Genomic DNA, 17433 nt, shown 5'->3' on the forward strand with positions numbered 1-17433 from the left:
AGTTCACCCCGCACGCTCCGCTCCTCTGCCGCCCACCTCCTCACCGTCCCTCGGTCTCGCCTCTCCCGCCGTTGACCCCTGGGCCACGTCCTCCCGTGGTCCTGGAACGCCCTCCCTCCTCACCTCTGCCAAACTAATTCTCTTCCCCTCTTCAAAACCCTACTTAAATCTCACCTCCTCCAAGAGGCCTTCCCAGACTGAGCTCCCCTTCTCCCTCTACTCTCTCTACCACACCCCCTTCATCTCTCCGCAGCTTAACCCTCTTTTCCCTCCATTTCCCTCTGCTCCTCCCCCTCTCCCTTCCCATCCCCTCAGCACTGTACTCGTCTGCTCAACTGTATATATTTTCATGACCCTATTTATTTTGTTAATGAAATGTACATCCCCTTGATTCTATTTAGTTGCCATTGTTTTTACAAGATGTTCTTCCCCTTGACTCTATTGCCATTGTTCTTGTCTGTCCGTCTCCCCCGATTAGACTGTAAGCCCGTCAAATGGCAGGGACTGTCTCTATCTGTTGCCGACTTGTTCATTCCAAGCGCTTAGTACAGTGCTCTGCACATAGTAAGCGCTCCATAAATACTATTAAATGAATGAATGAATACAGTGCTCTGCACACAATAACACTCGATAAATACAACTAAATTAATAAATGAACTTGAAAATGTCCCCCAAGTTTGTACTGAGCCACTGACAATCCTTGAATCAGCTTTTTATGGTCTGGGCCATACCCATCTAATTTGATCGTGGGAGGTACTAAAAGCTTTATTGAAATCTTGTTGGACTACATCTAGAGCAGTGTTCTGGCTACCTGGGCTGTCACTTAATTTTTGAAGGAATTGAGTATACTCGTAAGCCCTTTTGGTTGCTTCCTGGAATTTTTCAGCTCTGTTAGGTGGCTGCAAATTGATTTTGATGATTCATTTTCATTTCTCTCCAAGTAATAATGTGAGACAGATCAGTCAATAGTTATGCCGCTTTTCTCCTTTTTTTCTTCTTTAACCAGACTCAGCATTTGCTCTTCTCCTCCTACTGCAGGAATTTTTTTTTTGTTCTCTGTGGTTTTCAAAATAATGGGTCTCGATTGTAGTAATAGCTGCAGATTCCTTGATTCAGAATGTTGGAAGTGTCCTACCAATTGGTATCAAACCAGGCCAATTGCCAATCTCCTCCCACTACCCTCGGCAGGAGGCTGGATGTGACGCCTCCATGTCCTTTGCGATCAGAGCAGTGGAGTGGGCTGGTCCAGGGCTCCCAGGAGCAATGATGGCAATGGCTGTATGAGGGACTGGAGACTAATGGGGATTGGGCCTATATTAGGGCCATGGGGCAGTGGAAGACGGGATGGGCGATGGTGGGCCGGGGAACCATTTCTTTCTTTACAGGGGCCAGTGGCAGGCTCTGCAACTAGTCCAGAAGATGAGGAAGTTGTCAACCTGGAAAATACTCAATTTTTCATACTCTCAGGACACACCTTCCTCCTACCACTCATCTCCAAAGTCCTAGAGTGAGTTGCTTATATCCCCTGCTTACACTTCCTCTCCTCCAATTCAGTCCCTGACCCCTTGCAATCTGAATTCCCTTCACACCCCTCTAAACTGTGAGCTCTTTGTGGATGGGAATGTATCTGTTTGTTTTTGTATTGTACTCTCCCAAACACCTAGTATAGGGCTTTGCATGCAGTAAGCGTTCAGTACATGTGATTGAATGAATGAACAGGACTCCAGCACTCATTCCTGGAAACAGGAGCAGAGATTTTTCAGGAGTTTCCAGAAATGCTCTATACAGTGCTCTGCACACAGTAAATGTTCAATAAATATGATTGATTAAAAAGAAAGGTGTGGGTGGAGATTGGCTGTTTAAGGTGCTAACCCTCTGAGATGGGAGGAAGAGCGCGTAGCTAGGACTGCACCTGAAATCTTACATGTTGAGCTGGATTACGGTTCCCATGAGGGCTGGAACGTATACGTATAATGTATATAGGTGTTGTTAGCCAGTTTCTTAAGCTTATTGTGGGCAGCAAACATGTCTCCCAGTGCTACTATATTTGACTCTCCCAAGCACTTAGTATAGTGCTTGTCACTCAATAAATTCAGTTGATTGATTTACCTGTTTTAGTATGGATTTTCAGCCTCCCAGCATAAATGTCACTGGCTCAAAACTTTAAAGCCACCCTTTCTCATAGCTATCTACTATCAACATTCCTGTCCTCTTCCGTGATCCCCCTTTATCTCAAATAACTGAATAACTTTGTATTCCATTTATCTTCGTTCAGGGAACCTTTAACTTCTGCCTGTCCTCCCCAAAAGGGCATGAGAACCCATGGGGTGGGAACTATAAAGGTGTCCACGAATAGTTAGGAAGAATATTGAAATCAATCTTCTTTGCTCTGAAATGTCAATATGATTTTTAGAACATCCTGAATGCTTTCAGTGAATTACTTCAGAATCCTCCGGCGCATATATTTCTCTTAGTAATTTGATGCTTTGAGAGTAAGGCTAGTTTGGAATAGACTTTCATTTGCCACAGCTGTGGTTTTAGGTTTGATTTTTTTTCCTCAGAACTGAGCTTCGTCTTGATGTGACATGAGCTATGCATTTCCCCTGAAATGCTGCCTCCTTGGACTGTCCTGTTCCATCTAAAAGGTCATTTAAATCTTAATTCTTAAGTCAATAGTCCCCAAACTGGATGAAATTCCTATCTGATGTGCCTATGGAGCCTTCTCGAAAATGAATTTGCACTTTCCATTCCTATCCCTAAAGATGTACGCGGCATCCTTATCTGTAGACTCAGCAGTGTGGTTCAAGATCGACAGTAATCTAATCAATACTCTTATTTTCATACTCCCAGGACACAAGACTCCAGCACTGATTCCTGGAAATGGGAGCAGTTATTTTTCAGGAGTTTCCAGAAGTGCTCTATATAGTGCACACAGGCAGCGCTCAATAAATATGATTAATTGATTGATGGGGAAGGGGTGGGTGGAGATTGGCTGTTTAGAGATCTTTAGTGTTGCCCTGGTGCTAATGCTCCTGAGATGGGAGGAAGCGTGCATAGCTAGGAAAGAGCACAGGTTTGGAGTCAGAGGGCACGGGTTCAAATCCCAGCTCTGCCACTTGTCAGCTGTGTGACTGTGGGCAAGTCACTTAACTTCTCTGGGCCTCAGTGACTTCATCTGTAAAATGGGGATTAAGACTGTGAGCCTCACGTGGGACAACTGATTACCCTGTCTCTACCCCAGCATTTAGAACAGTGCTTTGTACATAGTAAGCGCTTAACAAATACCAACATTATTATATGAAATCTCACATGACTTTGGTAAAGGATTCCAAGAAGGCTGGAATATATGCGTATAGTGTGTATAGCATATACCACGGCAACGAGCATCAGTAGATGCTTAGTAAATGGTTTTTGATAGGCCAGTGTAATGAGTTCACTTTGGCTTCATCCAGCAATATTTTTTTTCCCATAGTATTTGGATCACTGAATATATAGGATTTCAATCAGTTAATGTCTTTGTCTTTTATTCATTTTACAAATCTGGAGATTTATTCGCCCATATCCCGCCTCTGGATTGGAACTTGCTCCCCCTTCACATCCGACAAATGATCACTCTCCCCGACTTCAAAACCTTATTAAAATCACATCTCGTCCAAGAAGCCTTCCCCAACTCAGCCCTCATTTCCTCTTCGCCCAGACCCTTCTGTCGCCATTCCACTTGGATTTGCACCCTCCATTCACTGCACCCTCAGCCCCCCAACACTTATGTCCATGATTTATTTTAAAGTCTGTCTCCTCTTCCAGAATGTAAGCTCCTTGTTGGAAGGGAATGTGCTACAAACTCTGTTTCATTGTACTCTCCCAAGTTCTTAGTACAGTGCTCTACATACAGTAAGTGCTCAGTAAGTACGATTGATTTGACTAAAGTGGGAAAGCCAAAATGACTGGTGCTCTCAAACACCTAACATGCCTGCCAACCCCTCCTGATGTGATACCAGCCTCTGACAATCCTTTTCCAGCCATTTCCTCACCTGCGACTCCCACTTCCCACCGTGATCCTTCTATGGATGCCTCTGTGGAATCTTATCTATCCATTCTAGACCCTCAAGTGCTCTCCTCTCCCCATCCAGCCTCCACTGGGGTGGTAACCAGCTCCTGGCAGGGCTAGGACTCAAGAACAGCATTTGCAGAGATTCAGACCTTGTAGCAGTTGTGACATCTGCCATGCTCAGCCCTTGCCTGGCAGATGAGCACAGAAGGGACCCACCACAAAATTTGGGATGCTGTTACCCTTTCTAGATCATGCAGTTCACCAGTGCTGGGGTGGAAAATCTGGTTTTAATCCGGAAACAAATTTCCTTGAATAATTTTCAGTAAAGCTCACAGTTTCCTAACCTGTAAAATGAGGATAAAATCCCTGCTCTCCTAATAATTTAGATTACTTAGACTGTGAACCCCATGTGGGACAAGGATTGTGTCCAACCTGATTAACTTGTATCTCTTCCAGTGCTTAGAATGGTGCTTGACATATAGTAAGCCCTTGACAAGGAGCAGTGTAGCCTAGGGATAGAGCATGGGCTTAGGAGTCAGAAGGACCTGGGTTCCAATCCTGGATCTGTCACTTGTCAGCTGTGTGATCTTAGGGAAGTCATTTCACTTCTCTGGGCCTCAGTTACCTCATCTGTGAAATGCGGATTAAGACTGTGAGCCCCATGTGAGATGTGGAATGGGTCCAAACTGATTAGCTTTTATCTACCCCAGCATAGTAACCACTTAATAAATACCATAAAAATATGCTGTGATTATGAGTCCCAGAGAACAGAGACCATATCTGATATGCTTCTCTTTTATTTATCCCAAAACTTAAATACTTTCCCTAACTTACCAGTGTTAATTAAATATGCCATTCATCATTCTTTTATTTATGCTTTTTTAAAACCAAGCAAATAGTGGAACATAAGGGGAAGGATTGAAGACCTAGGACAGCTTGACCCCAGTCATGAAATCCATAATTTCCATTTCCACCAATAAACAGCTTGTCTGATGATGATAAGATCACCAAACTCATCTCTCTGGGACATTCTGGAGGTTGCTTTTTTTACCCAAATTTTGGAAATCCTGAGGTAAGACCCATTGTTATCTTTTATTAAGCCACCCATCTGCCTGTTTTTGAAAAACAATTATTAGGAATTTTTAGTTATTAGAACATCCATATTGCTTTTTTTTTTTGTGGCGAGCTTTTGCTTCTAACATTTTATAAACCTAGGTTTATAGGAAAATGCACTGCATGGACTTCTGGATTTGAATTCAGACCTCTAAACTAATTAGATTGTAAACCACATATGGTACAGGAACAGTGTGCCACCTTCTCGTCTTGTATCTACCAATCAATTGTATTTGTTGAATGCTGTGTGCAGAGCACTCTACTAAGCCCTTGGGAGAGTACAATACAACAGGGTTTGTAGATAAGTTCCCACAATGAGTTTACAGTCTAGAGGGGAAGACAACTGGACAGTAATATAAATAAATTATGAATCTGTAATAAGTGCTCTGGGGTGAATAAAGGGTACAAATCCAAGTGCAAGGGCAAAGCAGAAGGGAGTGGGAGAAGAGGAAATGGATGTTTATTTGGGGAAGACCTCTTGAAGGAGATGTGATTTTAATAAGCCTTTGAAGATGGAGAGAGTGATCATCTGTCAGAAATGGAGGGGAAGAGAGTCCTAGGTCAGAGGCAGGAGGTGGGCGAGGTAGCAGCATCAAGATAGACGAGATCAAGGTAATAGATGAGATCAGGGTACTACTCAATCCCTTAGTACAGTGTTTGGGACATAATAAGCCCTTAATTATTATTGTTGTGATTATGGATTGTGAGCTCCTCTGCCTCCCCCTCCCCCTAACTGAAAGATTAAAATAAAGAGATCTGGACACATGTTCTGAATTTATTTTCCTCTGCTTTGGAGTGGATATTGAGTCTGTTGGCTGGCTTTTCTTGGCCTTAGGAAAACCTCCAATTAAATTGGAAGAGTCAGGAGCTTTGAGGGGATTTGGGAGTTGTTAGACATTTTATTGGGGGCTTTCATTTCAATTAGAGATCTGGGGATTGAAAAGGAGGAGCGTTGGGTTATTTGTTTATGGAACTGTGTGTTGACAAATAGTTGTCATCGATCCAGAGTAAAAAGCCATTAGGGATCTTTGTGTGCCATCTGGTCCAAAGCCATTTTCCAGAGCGGAGGCGCCTGACACACAACTGTCATTCTTGCCTTGATAACTGACAAAACTGGAAACAACTTTTCCATTTGTAGGAGTGTTTTACAACTGGGCTTCTTTCTCCAGCTTTTCAGGGTTTTTATTTACCCCTTGCCATTTGATCTTTACAAGTTTTCAGAGTTGGAAACCGCACATTCAGTATGGCAGAAATGAGCCCACCCTCTTAGCTTCTCTAATGCTAGCCTTATGAGCTACCTCGAGCTCATCAATCTCTCCACCAACCTCTTACCTATGATTTCTGCCTCTGGCCTGAAACACCCTCTCTTCTCATTTCCAACTCTCCCCACCTTCAAAGCCTTATTGAAGGCACTTCTCCTCCAAGAGGCCTTCCCTAAGTCCTCCTTTCCTCTTCTTCCTCTCCCTTCTTCATCACCCAACTAGATCCCCGTATTCAACCCTTCTCCCAGTCCCAAAGCACTTATGTACATATGTGTAATTTATTTATATGAGTGTCTGTCTCCACCTCTGGACTGTAAACTTGTGTGCAGGGAATGTCTATTTACTGTTATACTGTTCTCTCCCAAGTGCTTAATACAGTGCTCTGCACACAGTAAGCGCTCAATAAATATGATTGACTAGCAAGAGGTTGGGATTGTGCAAACAGAAAGTTAAACTGAGTAAAACTGTAAATGAATAACCTCCACGCTACATACTGACCCGTAAGCTTGGCTTTCCCCCTCACCCTTGTGTTTTTCTGTATGTTCTCATGCTTCTTGTATCTTTATTCGTGCTTATGTATTATTGTTGGTTTTGTCTCCCATGAAAACTCCTTTTATAGTCTTTTGCAATTTTCCAGTCAATCATATTTATCAAATACCTACTTTGTACCATACACTGTAATAGGAATACATATTTCCAGTTGTATTTACACACTAATGTTCCACACCCTGCCCATTCTCATTAAGTAAAGTTGAGTGCCTGATGGATCATTTTACAATTCTTTGGTACTGGAGCTTCACTGGAGCTTGTCCTTTTCCTAGTAGCTCTTCTCTCAAGAAGAAAAAACTCAGATCTACTCTAAGGGTATTCTGAGGAAAGGTGTGAAAGCAAATCAGTGATATTATGAGCTCAGTTACCAGGGAAAAAATACTATTTAGGCTCTAGACTCTTTTGGGTAAAGTCCCCTAATTGCTACATGGCAGGATAGTCTGTTGCCTCTTAAGAGTCTACTGTTTGAAATTGTGCTTCACTACTAGAGAAGCGGCATGGCCTAGTTGAAGGAGGACAGATCTGGGATTCACAAAACCTGGATTCTAATCCCAGCTCTGCCACTTGCCTGCTATGTGTCCTTGGACAGGTCAGTTAACTTGTATATATACCTCAGTTTCCTCTGCTGTAAAATAGGGATTCAATATGCATTCTTTAGGCATTAAGCTCCAGTGGGATGAAAACTGTACCCGACCTGATTATCTTGTATTGACCCCAGTGCCTAGTATGGTGCTAGGCACATAGTTAACTTGTATATACCTCAGTTTCCTCTGCTGTAAAATAGGGATTCAATATGCATTCTCCCTCTTCTTTAGGCATTAAGCTCCAGTGGGACAGAAACTGTACCCTACCTAATTATCATGTATTGACTCCAGTGCTTAGTATGGTGCTAGGCACATAGTAAGCACTTGACAAATAGACAGTTATTACTACTGTTTCTTTGGAGTGTTTGTTCAGTTCTCCGTGCTATTGTATTCAACTACCACTTGGCTCTCTTATCAGGTTTTCTCCCCTGGTGCTCCCTCCAGTAAGGCTCTGTGCAGTGAGTGTTGAAGCAGGGCTGGTGAATTGACAATTTTGGGACCTCACTGTACTCCTGACCTTGCTATCTGATGTTAACTACCTTGTAGTGGAGACTACTCAAATTGGTCTCAAAGCTGGAGGTTCCTTCTGGGGAGGGGAAAGTCCACACAGCCAACACAGCTTTGCAGATCTTCAGTTTAGCATGAAGCCTTACTGTTGTTATGTAGAGGACACTGATTATATTTTGATTGTTTTCTACTTTTTTTCATCCATCAGGGCATCAGTGAATAATCTACTTGCCTTCGCATCTGCTCCCTCCACCTGTAATTCACTAGTTCTCTTTCTTCAATCCTCCCAGAGTATCTTATCTGTGTCTTGCTCCTGAAGATTCTACTTCCATCCTTTACTTGTGCTATTCCCCCAGACTGGAAGTCCCTCCCAAAATTTGGAAGAAAACAGCTCTCCTTATATGCAAAAGGAGAATCAGTGCATTCCCTCAGTTTCTTCCATTGTAAAATTAGGATACCTGTTCTCCCTCTTACTTCAATCATGAGCCCCATGAGGAAGTGGGACAATATCTGACCTAATGAACTTGTACCTATCCCAGCGCTTAGAACAATCTTTGACACATAGTAAGTGCTTAACAAATGCCATTTAAAAAAAAAAAAACCCTCCTAAAACCCTTTCTTCTTCAACAAGCCTAAAGGATTTGGGTTCTAATCTTGGCTCCACTGCTTGTCTATTCTTTGACTTTAGTCAAGTCATTTCACTTCTCTGTGGCTGTTACCTCATCTGAAAAATGAGGATTAAGACTGTGAGCCCCATATGGGACATAGACTGTGTCCAACCTGATTAGCATGTATCTACCCCATTATCTACAATAATAATAATAAAGGTATTTTTAAGCACTTACTATGTGCCAAGCACTGTTCTAAATGCTGAAAGACATCCTTCCTGTCTCACGAGCCCCTAACCTTGGCATTATCCTCGTCTCCTCTCTCTCATTCAATCCACATATTCAATCTATCACTAAATCTTTTTGGTTTATCTTTTGCAACATTGCTAAAATCCACCCTTTCCTCTCCCTCCAAACTGCTCCCACATTAATCCAAGCACTTATCCTATCCCGTCTTGATTACTATATCAGCCTCCTTGCTGATCTCCCTGCCTCCTGTCTCTCCCCATTCCAGTCCATACTTCACTCTGCATGTCTCCCCACTACTCAAGAACGCCGAGTGGTTAACATCCACCTATGCCTCAAACAAAAACTCCTCACCATGGGCTTTAAAGCACTCATTCACTTTGTCCCCTCCTACCTCACCTCACTAATCTCCTACTGTAACCCAAACTCTCATATTTGGTTCCTCTAATGCCATCCTGCTCACTGTACTTTGACCTCATCTATCTCACCGACCTCTCACCCACTACCTGCCTCTAGCCTTCTAGCCTGTTAGCCCTCCTTCTTCATATCCTAAAATTACTCTCCCTCCACCTTCAAAACCTTCCTGAAGACACATTTCCTCCAAGAAGCCTTCCCTGACTAAGCCCACATTTCCTTTTCTCCCACTCTCTTCTGTGTCACCTTGATTTGCTCCCTTCAGTTACCACCCTCCTCAGCCCAAAAGCATGTTTATACTTAACCATTATTTATTTATATTAATGTCTGTCTCCCCCGCTAGACTGTAAGCTCATTGTGGTCAGGAAATGTGTCTGCTTTATTATGATACTGTACTCTCCCAAGTGCTTTGTATAGTGCTCTGCACACAGTAAGTGCTCAATAAATATGATTGATACGAGCTGAAGCTGGGATTAAGAGAAACTGGTCATGTTGCAATTGCTATTTATGATTTTTCTGAGTTCTGTTAGACTGTAAGCTCACTGTGGGCAGGGAATGTGTCTGCCAAGTCAGTTATTTTGTACTCTCCCAAGTGCTTAGTATAGTGCTCTGCATTAATTAAGCACTTAATAAATTTGATTGATAGTGTTAATAATAGCTGTGGTATTAGGTACTTACTCTGTGCCTCCCACTATACTAAGCACTGGGAGGGATACCAGATAATCAATTCAGACACAATCCCTGTCCCACATGGAAGTGACAGTCTAAGTAGGAGGGAGAACAGCTATTTAATACTGAATTTACAGTTGAGGAAACGAGGCACAAAGAAGTTAAGTGACTTGCCCAAGGTACCAAAACAGGCAAGTAGCAGAATTAGGTTTAGATCCCAGGTCTTCTGATTTCAGACCTGTTCTTTCCACTGTTATGGGCAGTTCTTTATCAACTCGTGGCAGAACATGAATTTCAGGGAGTCAGTGGTGACAGGCACAGCAGGAGTGAAGTAGGCCTTTCTGTCTTCTACTCCGCCAGCTAAGGAATTTTCCGAGTCCTTTCTGAGTTCAGCAAGAAGCGGCTACATCTGCTATCACTCCTCTGGACTACAAAATCTTTTGGATATCAGACTTCAAGGTTGAAAAATACATGTGGTCCTTTAAGCTGCTGGGATTTTTTTTCACCTCTGATCATTTTTAATTATGTAATAAGTTTCTTTCTATCCCATTCTAAGTATTATATGCTGTTTTAAAGATGAGGCTTTCACAGAGTGGCCAAGTATTTTGATTTTATTCCTCCTCTCTGATCATTTTAAAATTATGTAATAAGTTTCTTTCCCATTCTAAGTATTATATGCTGTTGTAAAAATCAGGCTTTCACAGACTGGCAAAATATTGTGACAGTCTTAAATGTAGGCAGTAATCGATCTCTAAGTTTGAGGGATGTATAGTGAATTTAATCTCTTTGGTTTGTACTCTGAACTTTCTCGTTGTAAAGTGCTCTTAATCTTGCACCTACACCTTTGTAGAGATGCAGCATGGCCTCATGGTAGGAGCACAGGCCAGGGAGTCAGCAGATCTGGGTCTGCCATTTGTCTGCTGTGTGATCTTGGGTAAGTCCTTTAACTTCTCTGTGCTTGTTTCCTCATCTGTCAAATGAGGATTCAATACTTGTCCTCCCTTCAGTTTAGACTGTGAGCCCCATGTGGGAAACTATGCCCACCCTGACTATCTTGCATATATGCCAGTGCTTAGAACAATGCTTGATGCATAGTAAGTGCTTAATAAATAACATTGTTATTATGTGCAGCATCCACTGTAAAGCATGGTTTAAACTACCTCAGAGTAAATCTTGTACCCTCCAAGAATACCAAATGAATTTAAAAACATTTGTATCGATTTCATGTATGTATGCGCTGACCACTCAACATACTGAAAATCTAATCTATAAATAGTAACAATAGTATTTATTAAAACCTACTGTGTGCAAAACACTGTACTAGGTGCTGGGGAAAATTAGACACGGTCCCTGGTCCCAAAGGGGGTCAGAGTCTAAGATTAGGGTTGGGGGGAAGTAGATAGCAATAAATGAATAATTGCCCTGTCAAGTAGTCAACCATAATTTAGCTGCCTGAGCCACCCTGTTTCCATTCTCTGACTTGATACGTTAGTGAATTGAGTTATTTAGTGAATTGAATTTTATCATGACTGTCATGCAGTGAATCATTTCTTGTGTCATATATTAATATGTGTGAATCAGTTGTGTGCTGTGTTGATTTTATTACAAATATGTAAATGATAGAGTCTGGGTAGTTTAAGTGGGATTCTGTCTGGAGACAGGGAGATGAACTGGATGACCTCTTAAGGTCCCTTCTAGCCATATAATTCACTCTTAATTGGAGTGTAATTTAAGGACCTTTCGGGTAGCCATGTTTAACTGAAGAAGAGGAAGTACAATAAGCAGGCTTTACACAGAGAAAATAGAGTTGCAACAGGAAAGAATATGAGAACCTGAAACCATTAAATCATAGTGACTTTTCTTTACCTTGGCTTAACATGGAGTTCCAGAACTGTTCCCTGCGTCTTGTATTGGAAGAGGTAACAAGTACATGGTTGGTGCTCAGAAATGTTCACAGTGAACAACAGGGGCAAGTAAGAGACCTAGACCAGAGGAAAAAAACACAAGGAACATGTCTTCCTTCTCCTACCATCATCTCACAGGCAGCATCAGTACCAGTCAGTGGTTCATTTTGTAGGAAAAACAAGCACTGACCAGTGGAACTTTTGTCTGTGCTGTTGTTTTCTGAGTGTGTATTATCTTTAATAATTGTAAAAATAACTGTGGTATTTTTTAAGCCCTTACTATGTGCCAATCCCTTGTACTGAGTGCTGGGGTAGAAACAAGATAAGGCATGTAATGTGCCTGTTTATTGTTGTCTGTTTATCTCCCAAGTGCTTAGTACAGTGCTCTGCTCACAGTAAGTACTCAATAAATGCAATTGAATGAATAAATGAATGAATGAAAGGTCCCACATGGGGCTCACGATATAAGTCAGAGGGAGAACAGATATTGAATCCTCATTTTGCAAATGAGGGAACTGGGGCACAGAGAAGTTAAGTGACTTGCCCAAGGTCACACAGCAGACAAGTGGTGGAGACAGAATTAGAACCGAGCTCCTCTGACTCCCTGGCCCATGTTCTTTCCACTAGGGAACACTTCTTCTTGAGGATCTATTACTGTGGCTGTAAATATTTAACCATATGCAGGTATGGAATTTTTGTTTGTGTGGGGGTGAAGGTGACAGGGGTGGTAAAAATATGTTTCCCTAACCCCTTAGACTGCAGTAGTATCAGGACTCCAACCAAGGGAAGAACAGAAGCAGTCACTCCTATTGGAATGGTATTTATCTTTTGAATGTTAATGTTGCATTTATTAAGCACTTACTATGTGCCGAGCACTGTTCTAAGCACTAGGGTAGACACAGGGGAATCGGGTTGTCCCACGTGGGGCTCATAGTCTTAGTCCCCATTTTACAGATGAGGTAACTGAGGCACCGAGAAGTTAAGTGACTTGCCCAAAGTCACACAGCTGACAAGTGGCCAAGCCGGGATTCGAACCCATGACCTCTGACTCCAAAGCCCGTGCTCTTTCCACTGAGCCACGCTGCTTCGTGACCCTTTCCAGGTGCACATAGTAATTCTTGGGTAGTGCTCAGGTTGTACAGAATACATAGTGTAGCCACAAAGCTAAATCTTGATCTTGTTGTGGAAGCATCCTACTGAAGTTCAGAAGTCATATTGTTCAGTCTCCAGAGAAGCAGCGGGGCATAGTGGATAGAACACGGGCCTCAGAGTCAAAAGGTTCTAATCCCACCTCCGCCACTTGTGTCCTCTTGAGCAAGTCACTTCTCTTTGCCTCAGTTACCTCATCTGTAAAATGGGGATTAAGACTGTGAGCCTCATGAGAGTCAGGGACAGTGTCCCAACCTGTTTTGCTTGTATCCACTCCAGCACACTGCCTGGTACATAGTAAATGCTTTAAAAAATCATCTCCTTTTTGCCTTGCTTCTGTTGGGGTGCTTTTATAGAAGGGACTTTTTCCAAAACAAATGCTTCATGTTGTTTTGGCTTTCTCTCCATTTCAAGGAAGGCCAAGCAACCAACTCTTATGAGTGGCTTGGTCAGAGAAGCTCAGTGTTTATAAATAACAAAGGAAAGAAAAGTTGGGCACAGACACCTATCTGTCCCAAATGCCCAAAAGGTGATTATCACTAGTGTTCGGAAATATTTTTGTAATGGCCATTGGTGAGAATTAAATTATTTGTTCTAGGAATTTTGCATACTCTCTTGGGAAATCATCTGGAGATGGAATTTCCTGACTTGATAATGGTTTGAAAAAACCTGCTCTTGTGACGTCTTGCATCCTCTTTCTCCACTTTCTTTTCTTACTCAGTTTTCCTAAAAAGTTGATTTTCTTGGAGTAGTCCTTTCTATTCCTGAAAGAGGTGGTGAATAATACCGTACACTCATGTTATAAAGAAGCTATGCACAACAATTTTAAAGACTTTATTGTTTAGGAATCCCTTACATAGAGATAATACAAAAGTGTACAGGCAGTCCTTGAATTAGGGTGTTTTAAGTTACGAAGAGCAATGGTTAGGGTTTCTAAGTTTACCCCGCTTCAGCTTTACAGCACACAGGTTTTGTTATTCTGGTACCCTTCTTTTTTATGGCATTAGCTTTGAGACATGGAGGCGCAGCACAGGAGCCATGAGGATTCTAATTAAAAGCAACAAAGGAGTAGGGGGAGAAGGGGAGAAATTTTAAAGTGAGAAGGAGGATGGAGCCGGATGGCGGGTTACCTGATCGATCAATCAATCATTCGTATTTTTTGAATACTTATGGTGAGCGGAGCCCTGTACTGAGCGCTTGAGAGAGAGCAATATAGCAGTATAACAGAAACATTCCATGCCCACAAAGAGATAACCGAGTGAGTCACCAGGTGGAGTTCAATATTTGATTTACTTCCAATAAAGTAAAAATATCCTATCATGGAACTTCTCTGATCCAATACATATTATTTCAGCCTTGTTACTCAGCTATAATTAAGTTCACAGTTCTGATTAATTTTGCTAAAAATCGGGCTTCGGGCCTGAGTTGCAGAACCAATCTCGCATCTATAGCATTGTTCATTCAATCATATTTATTGAGCGCTTACTGTGTGCAGAGCACTGTACTAAGCGCTTGGAAAGTACAATTCAGCGACAAATAGAGAGAGACAATCCCTACCCAACAGCGGGCACCTTGTTTCTATCAGATAATTGGTTCCACCTTATAGTGAGTGCTTCAACTTGATGTAATTTTCAGGAACCAGTTTTGTCTCTTACCCTCCCAAGATTTAGTACATTGCTCTGCACATGGTACGCATTCAATACATTCCCTTGGTTGATTGAGAATTGTCTACAGTGACAGGGCCAATGGATAACTTGAAGCAGCATGGTGGACTGGCCTGAGAGTCAGAAGGACCTGAGTTCTAATTCCAGTTCTGCCACTTGTCTACTCTGTGACGTTGGGCAAGTCACTTCACTTCTCTGGGCCTCAGTTACCTCATCTGTAAAATGGGGATTAAGACTGTGAGCCCCATGTGGAACAGAAACTGTGTCCAACCTGATTACCTCATATCTACCCCAGCACTTAGAATGGTCCCTGGCACACAGTAAGGACTATACAACAGAACCAGCAGACATATTCCCTGCCTATAATCTAGAGGGTTAGACTGTAATCAAGTAAGACTTATGCTTTCCAGACTTAGTTTGGATAAATTCCAATTAAACTTATGTTGTATCACTGCCACGTCAGTGTGGCGGGGTGATGGAAAGAGTAGGTGGGGCAGATGATGACATCTGAAAGGTGCCTGAGTCACCCCCCAGTATTACTACTCTGGGGTCCCACATCACAATCTGCTCCATTCTTACTCCATCTTACGAGTGACGATGGGAGTGGTCAGCATCAGGAGGCGAGATAGCGAGAGCCTGGTAGAACCCTGTGGCGGTGGACTGACTGTGGCCGAACTTTGCCCAGTAGATGGCTTCCCGGGCTGGGTAATCTGAGTGCCCTCACCTGCCTGCATAGTAACCATTTATCTTGGTTCATCCTGCTGACTAAAATAACTTGATATAGTCCTAGCACTGTGAAGCTTAGCTTGGTTTTTTCTTCTCCTCAAGAGTCCTGTTGGGTTGAAACTTGTTCTGGCACTTATTTGAGCTAGTGCAACCAGTCTTTCGATATCGCTAGGGTTATGTCCTTGCCACATCCCGAGGAACACTCACAAGGTAGTATGTGCGCTCGGATGGGCACTACACATATGTTCACATGGCATTGTTCGACATCTTACCGCATTCTAACCAAAACGTGTATCGAAAGTGTGCATATTGGGGAAAATGACTATAATGCCCTCTTTTCTCTGTTGATCACTTACTTGACACTCAGCCAAGTTTAAAGTTTTGTCATCACCTACTAGATAATTTGAGGTATCCTGCTATTTGTTTTTTCCTTAAGCTTAAGGCTAATGGCACTAGGCTCCTCATTTTTATGGTCAGTGACTTGAAAATAATTCAGCAAAGTATCCAAATAGTTAAATGCTAAGTGTCATTTCAATCTTTTGAATGTTAGCTCTTTGAACTTAATTCTCTTCAGTTCAACAAATTCCATAACCAGTTGCAGGAGTTAAATAAGTTAGCTATCAAATGTCACTAGAAAACATTAACATGGTTCAGTACGTCCTTTTCTATGTACTTTGTGCCATGCTTTGATTAGTTGGAAACGTTATTCAGATAGCATATCTGACGATGGGATAATTTGTACAGAAGGAATGTATTATTAGTTATTTGAATTGCTCAGAATGAAGTCATTGGTGGTTTGGTTAAAGTGGGAGGCTTTGCCTTTCTAATCCATTTCATAGCTTGTGGAAAAGAAGAACACTCTGCCATTTATGACATTGCCATCTGGTGCTAATGGAGACTTATTTTTCAACTGGCAGACCTTTTGTTGTTGTTGATGTTGTTAAATTAAAATTGGTTGTGTTTGGGGAAGAATTTGTAATTTAGATTATTGCAGGCTCTTCTGGGGCTAGAAAAATGGGAGAAATGATTGGTGTTTGGGGTCATTTCAAATGTTTGTTGCAGAACATGTGAACCATGTAGTTTTCTGAAGCCTCTGGAAGTTGCCTTTTCTGGATTGGGGTTTGTTACAATGTATTTTGATGCAGCATTAAGCTGCAAAAACAGTTTAATAATAGAAGAAATAGTGCTTGCTCTGAGTCATTTTGTGCCTGCATGGCTTATTATACACCCAATAAGCTTTCTCCCCATCTTGTAGAACTTTTGGTGTTCAGATTCTTTTTCCTAAGCACTATGGCTGCTAGTGTTAAGTTTGGTGACTAACTCTGGGTCAGTATGAAAGTAATAATAATAATAATTATGGTATTTGTTAAGCACTTACTATGTGCCAAGCACTGTTCTAAGCACTGAGGTAAATACAGGGTAATCAGATTGTTCCATGTGGGGCTCAAAATTTTAATCCCTATTTTCCAGATAAGGTAACTGAGGCACAGAGGAGTGAAGTGGCTTGCCCAAGGTCATACAGCAGACAAGTGGCAGAGCCGTCATTAGTATCCACATCCTCTGATTCCCAAGCCCGTGCTCTCACCATTAAGCCACGCTCCTTCTCAAGTACCCATGAGACATTACTGTAGGCAGTAGACAGCCGAGATTCCTGGTGTTGGTGATGGTGGTGGTGATGACAGTGGTGCCCGGAATTTATTTATATCAACGTCTCTTTCCCCTTCTAGACTGTGAGCTCATTGTGGACAGGGAATGTCTGTTTATTGTTATATTATACTCTCCCAAGCATTTATTACAGTGCTCTTCACAGAGTAAGCACTTAATAAATACAATTGAATGAATGAAGTGAGGATGGTGATGGCAATGTTGGAATCTTCTGGGGAGAATGATAGAAAAACTTCAGTCCTGAGAGTTCAGGCCGTAAAACCTCTGCTAAAGAATTGATATACTGATAGTGGGATAGACTGTATTCTCGTTGTAGGCAGGG

The 17433-nt window shown here is 42.1% G+C and overlaps 1 protein-coding gene across 6 annotated transcripts in view; it reads left to right on the top strand.

The window, feature by feature from the left end:
* Window positions 1–17433, top strand: part of MAP7 (microtubule associated protein 7) — a 168956-nt gene that overhangs the window by 68347 nt on the left and 83176 nt on the right. The window contains exon 1 of one of the 6 annotated variants that reach the window (XM_039911171.1): window positions 15537–15656. The exons of the other annotated variants lie outside the window; for them this stretch is intronic. Within the exon in view, the coding sequence (XP_039767105.1) occupies window positions 15623–15656 (34 nt within the window). The 5' untranslated portion in view covers window positions 15537–15622. Of the gene's footprint in view, window positions 1–15536; window positions 15657–17433 lie in introns of those variants that run through there. 6 annotated transcript variants of the gene reach the window in all.

This window comes from Ornithorhynchus anatinus, chromosome 2 (assembly GCF_004115215.2).
Source record: "Ornithorhynchus anatinus isolate Pmale09 chromosome 2, mOrnAna1.pri.v4, whole genome shotgun sequence".
NCBI lineage: Eukaryota > Metazoa > Chordata > Mammalia > Monotremata > Ornithorhynchidae > Ornithorhynchus > Ornithorhynchus anatinus.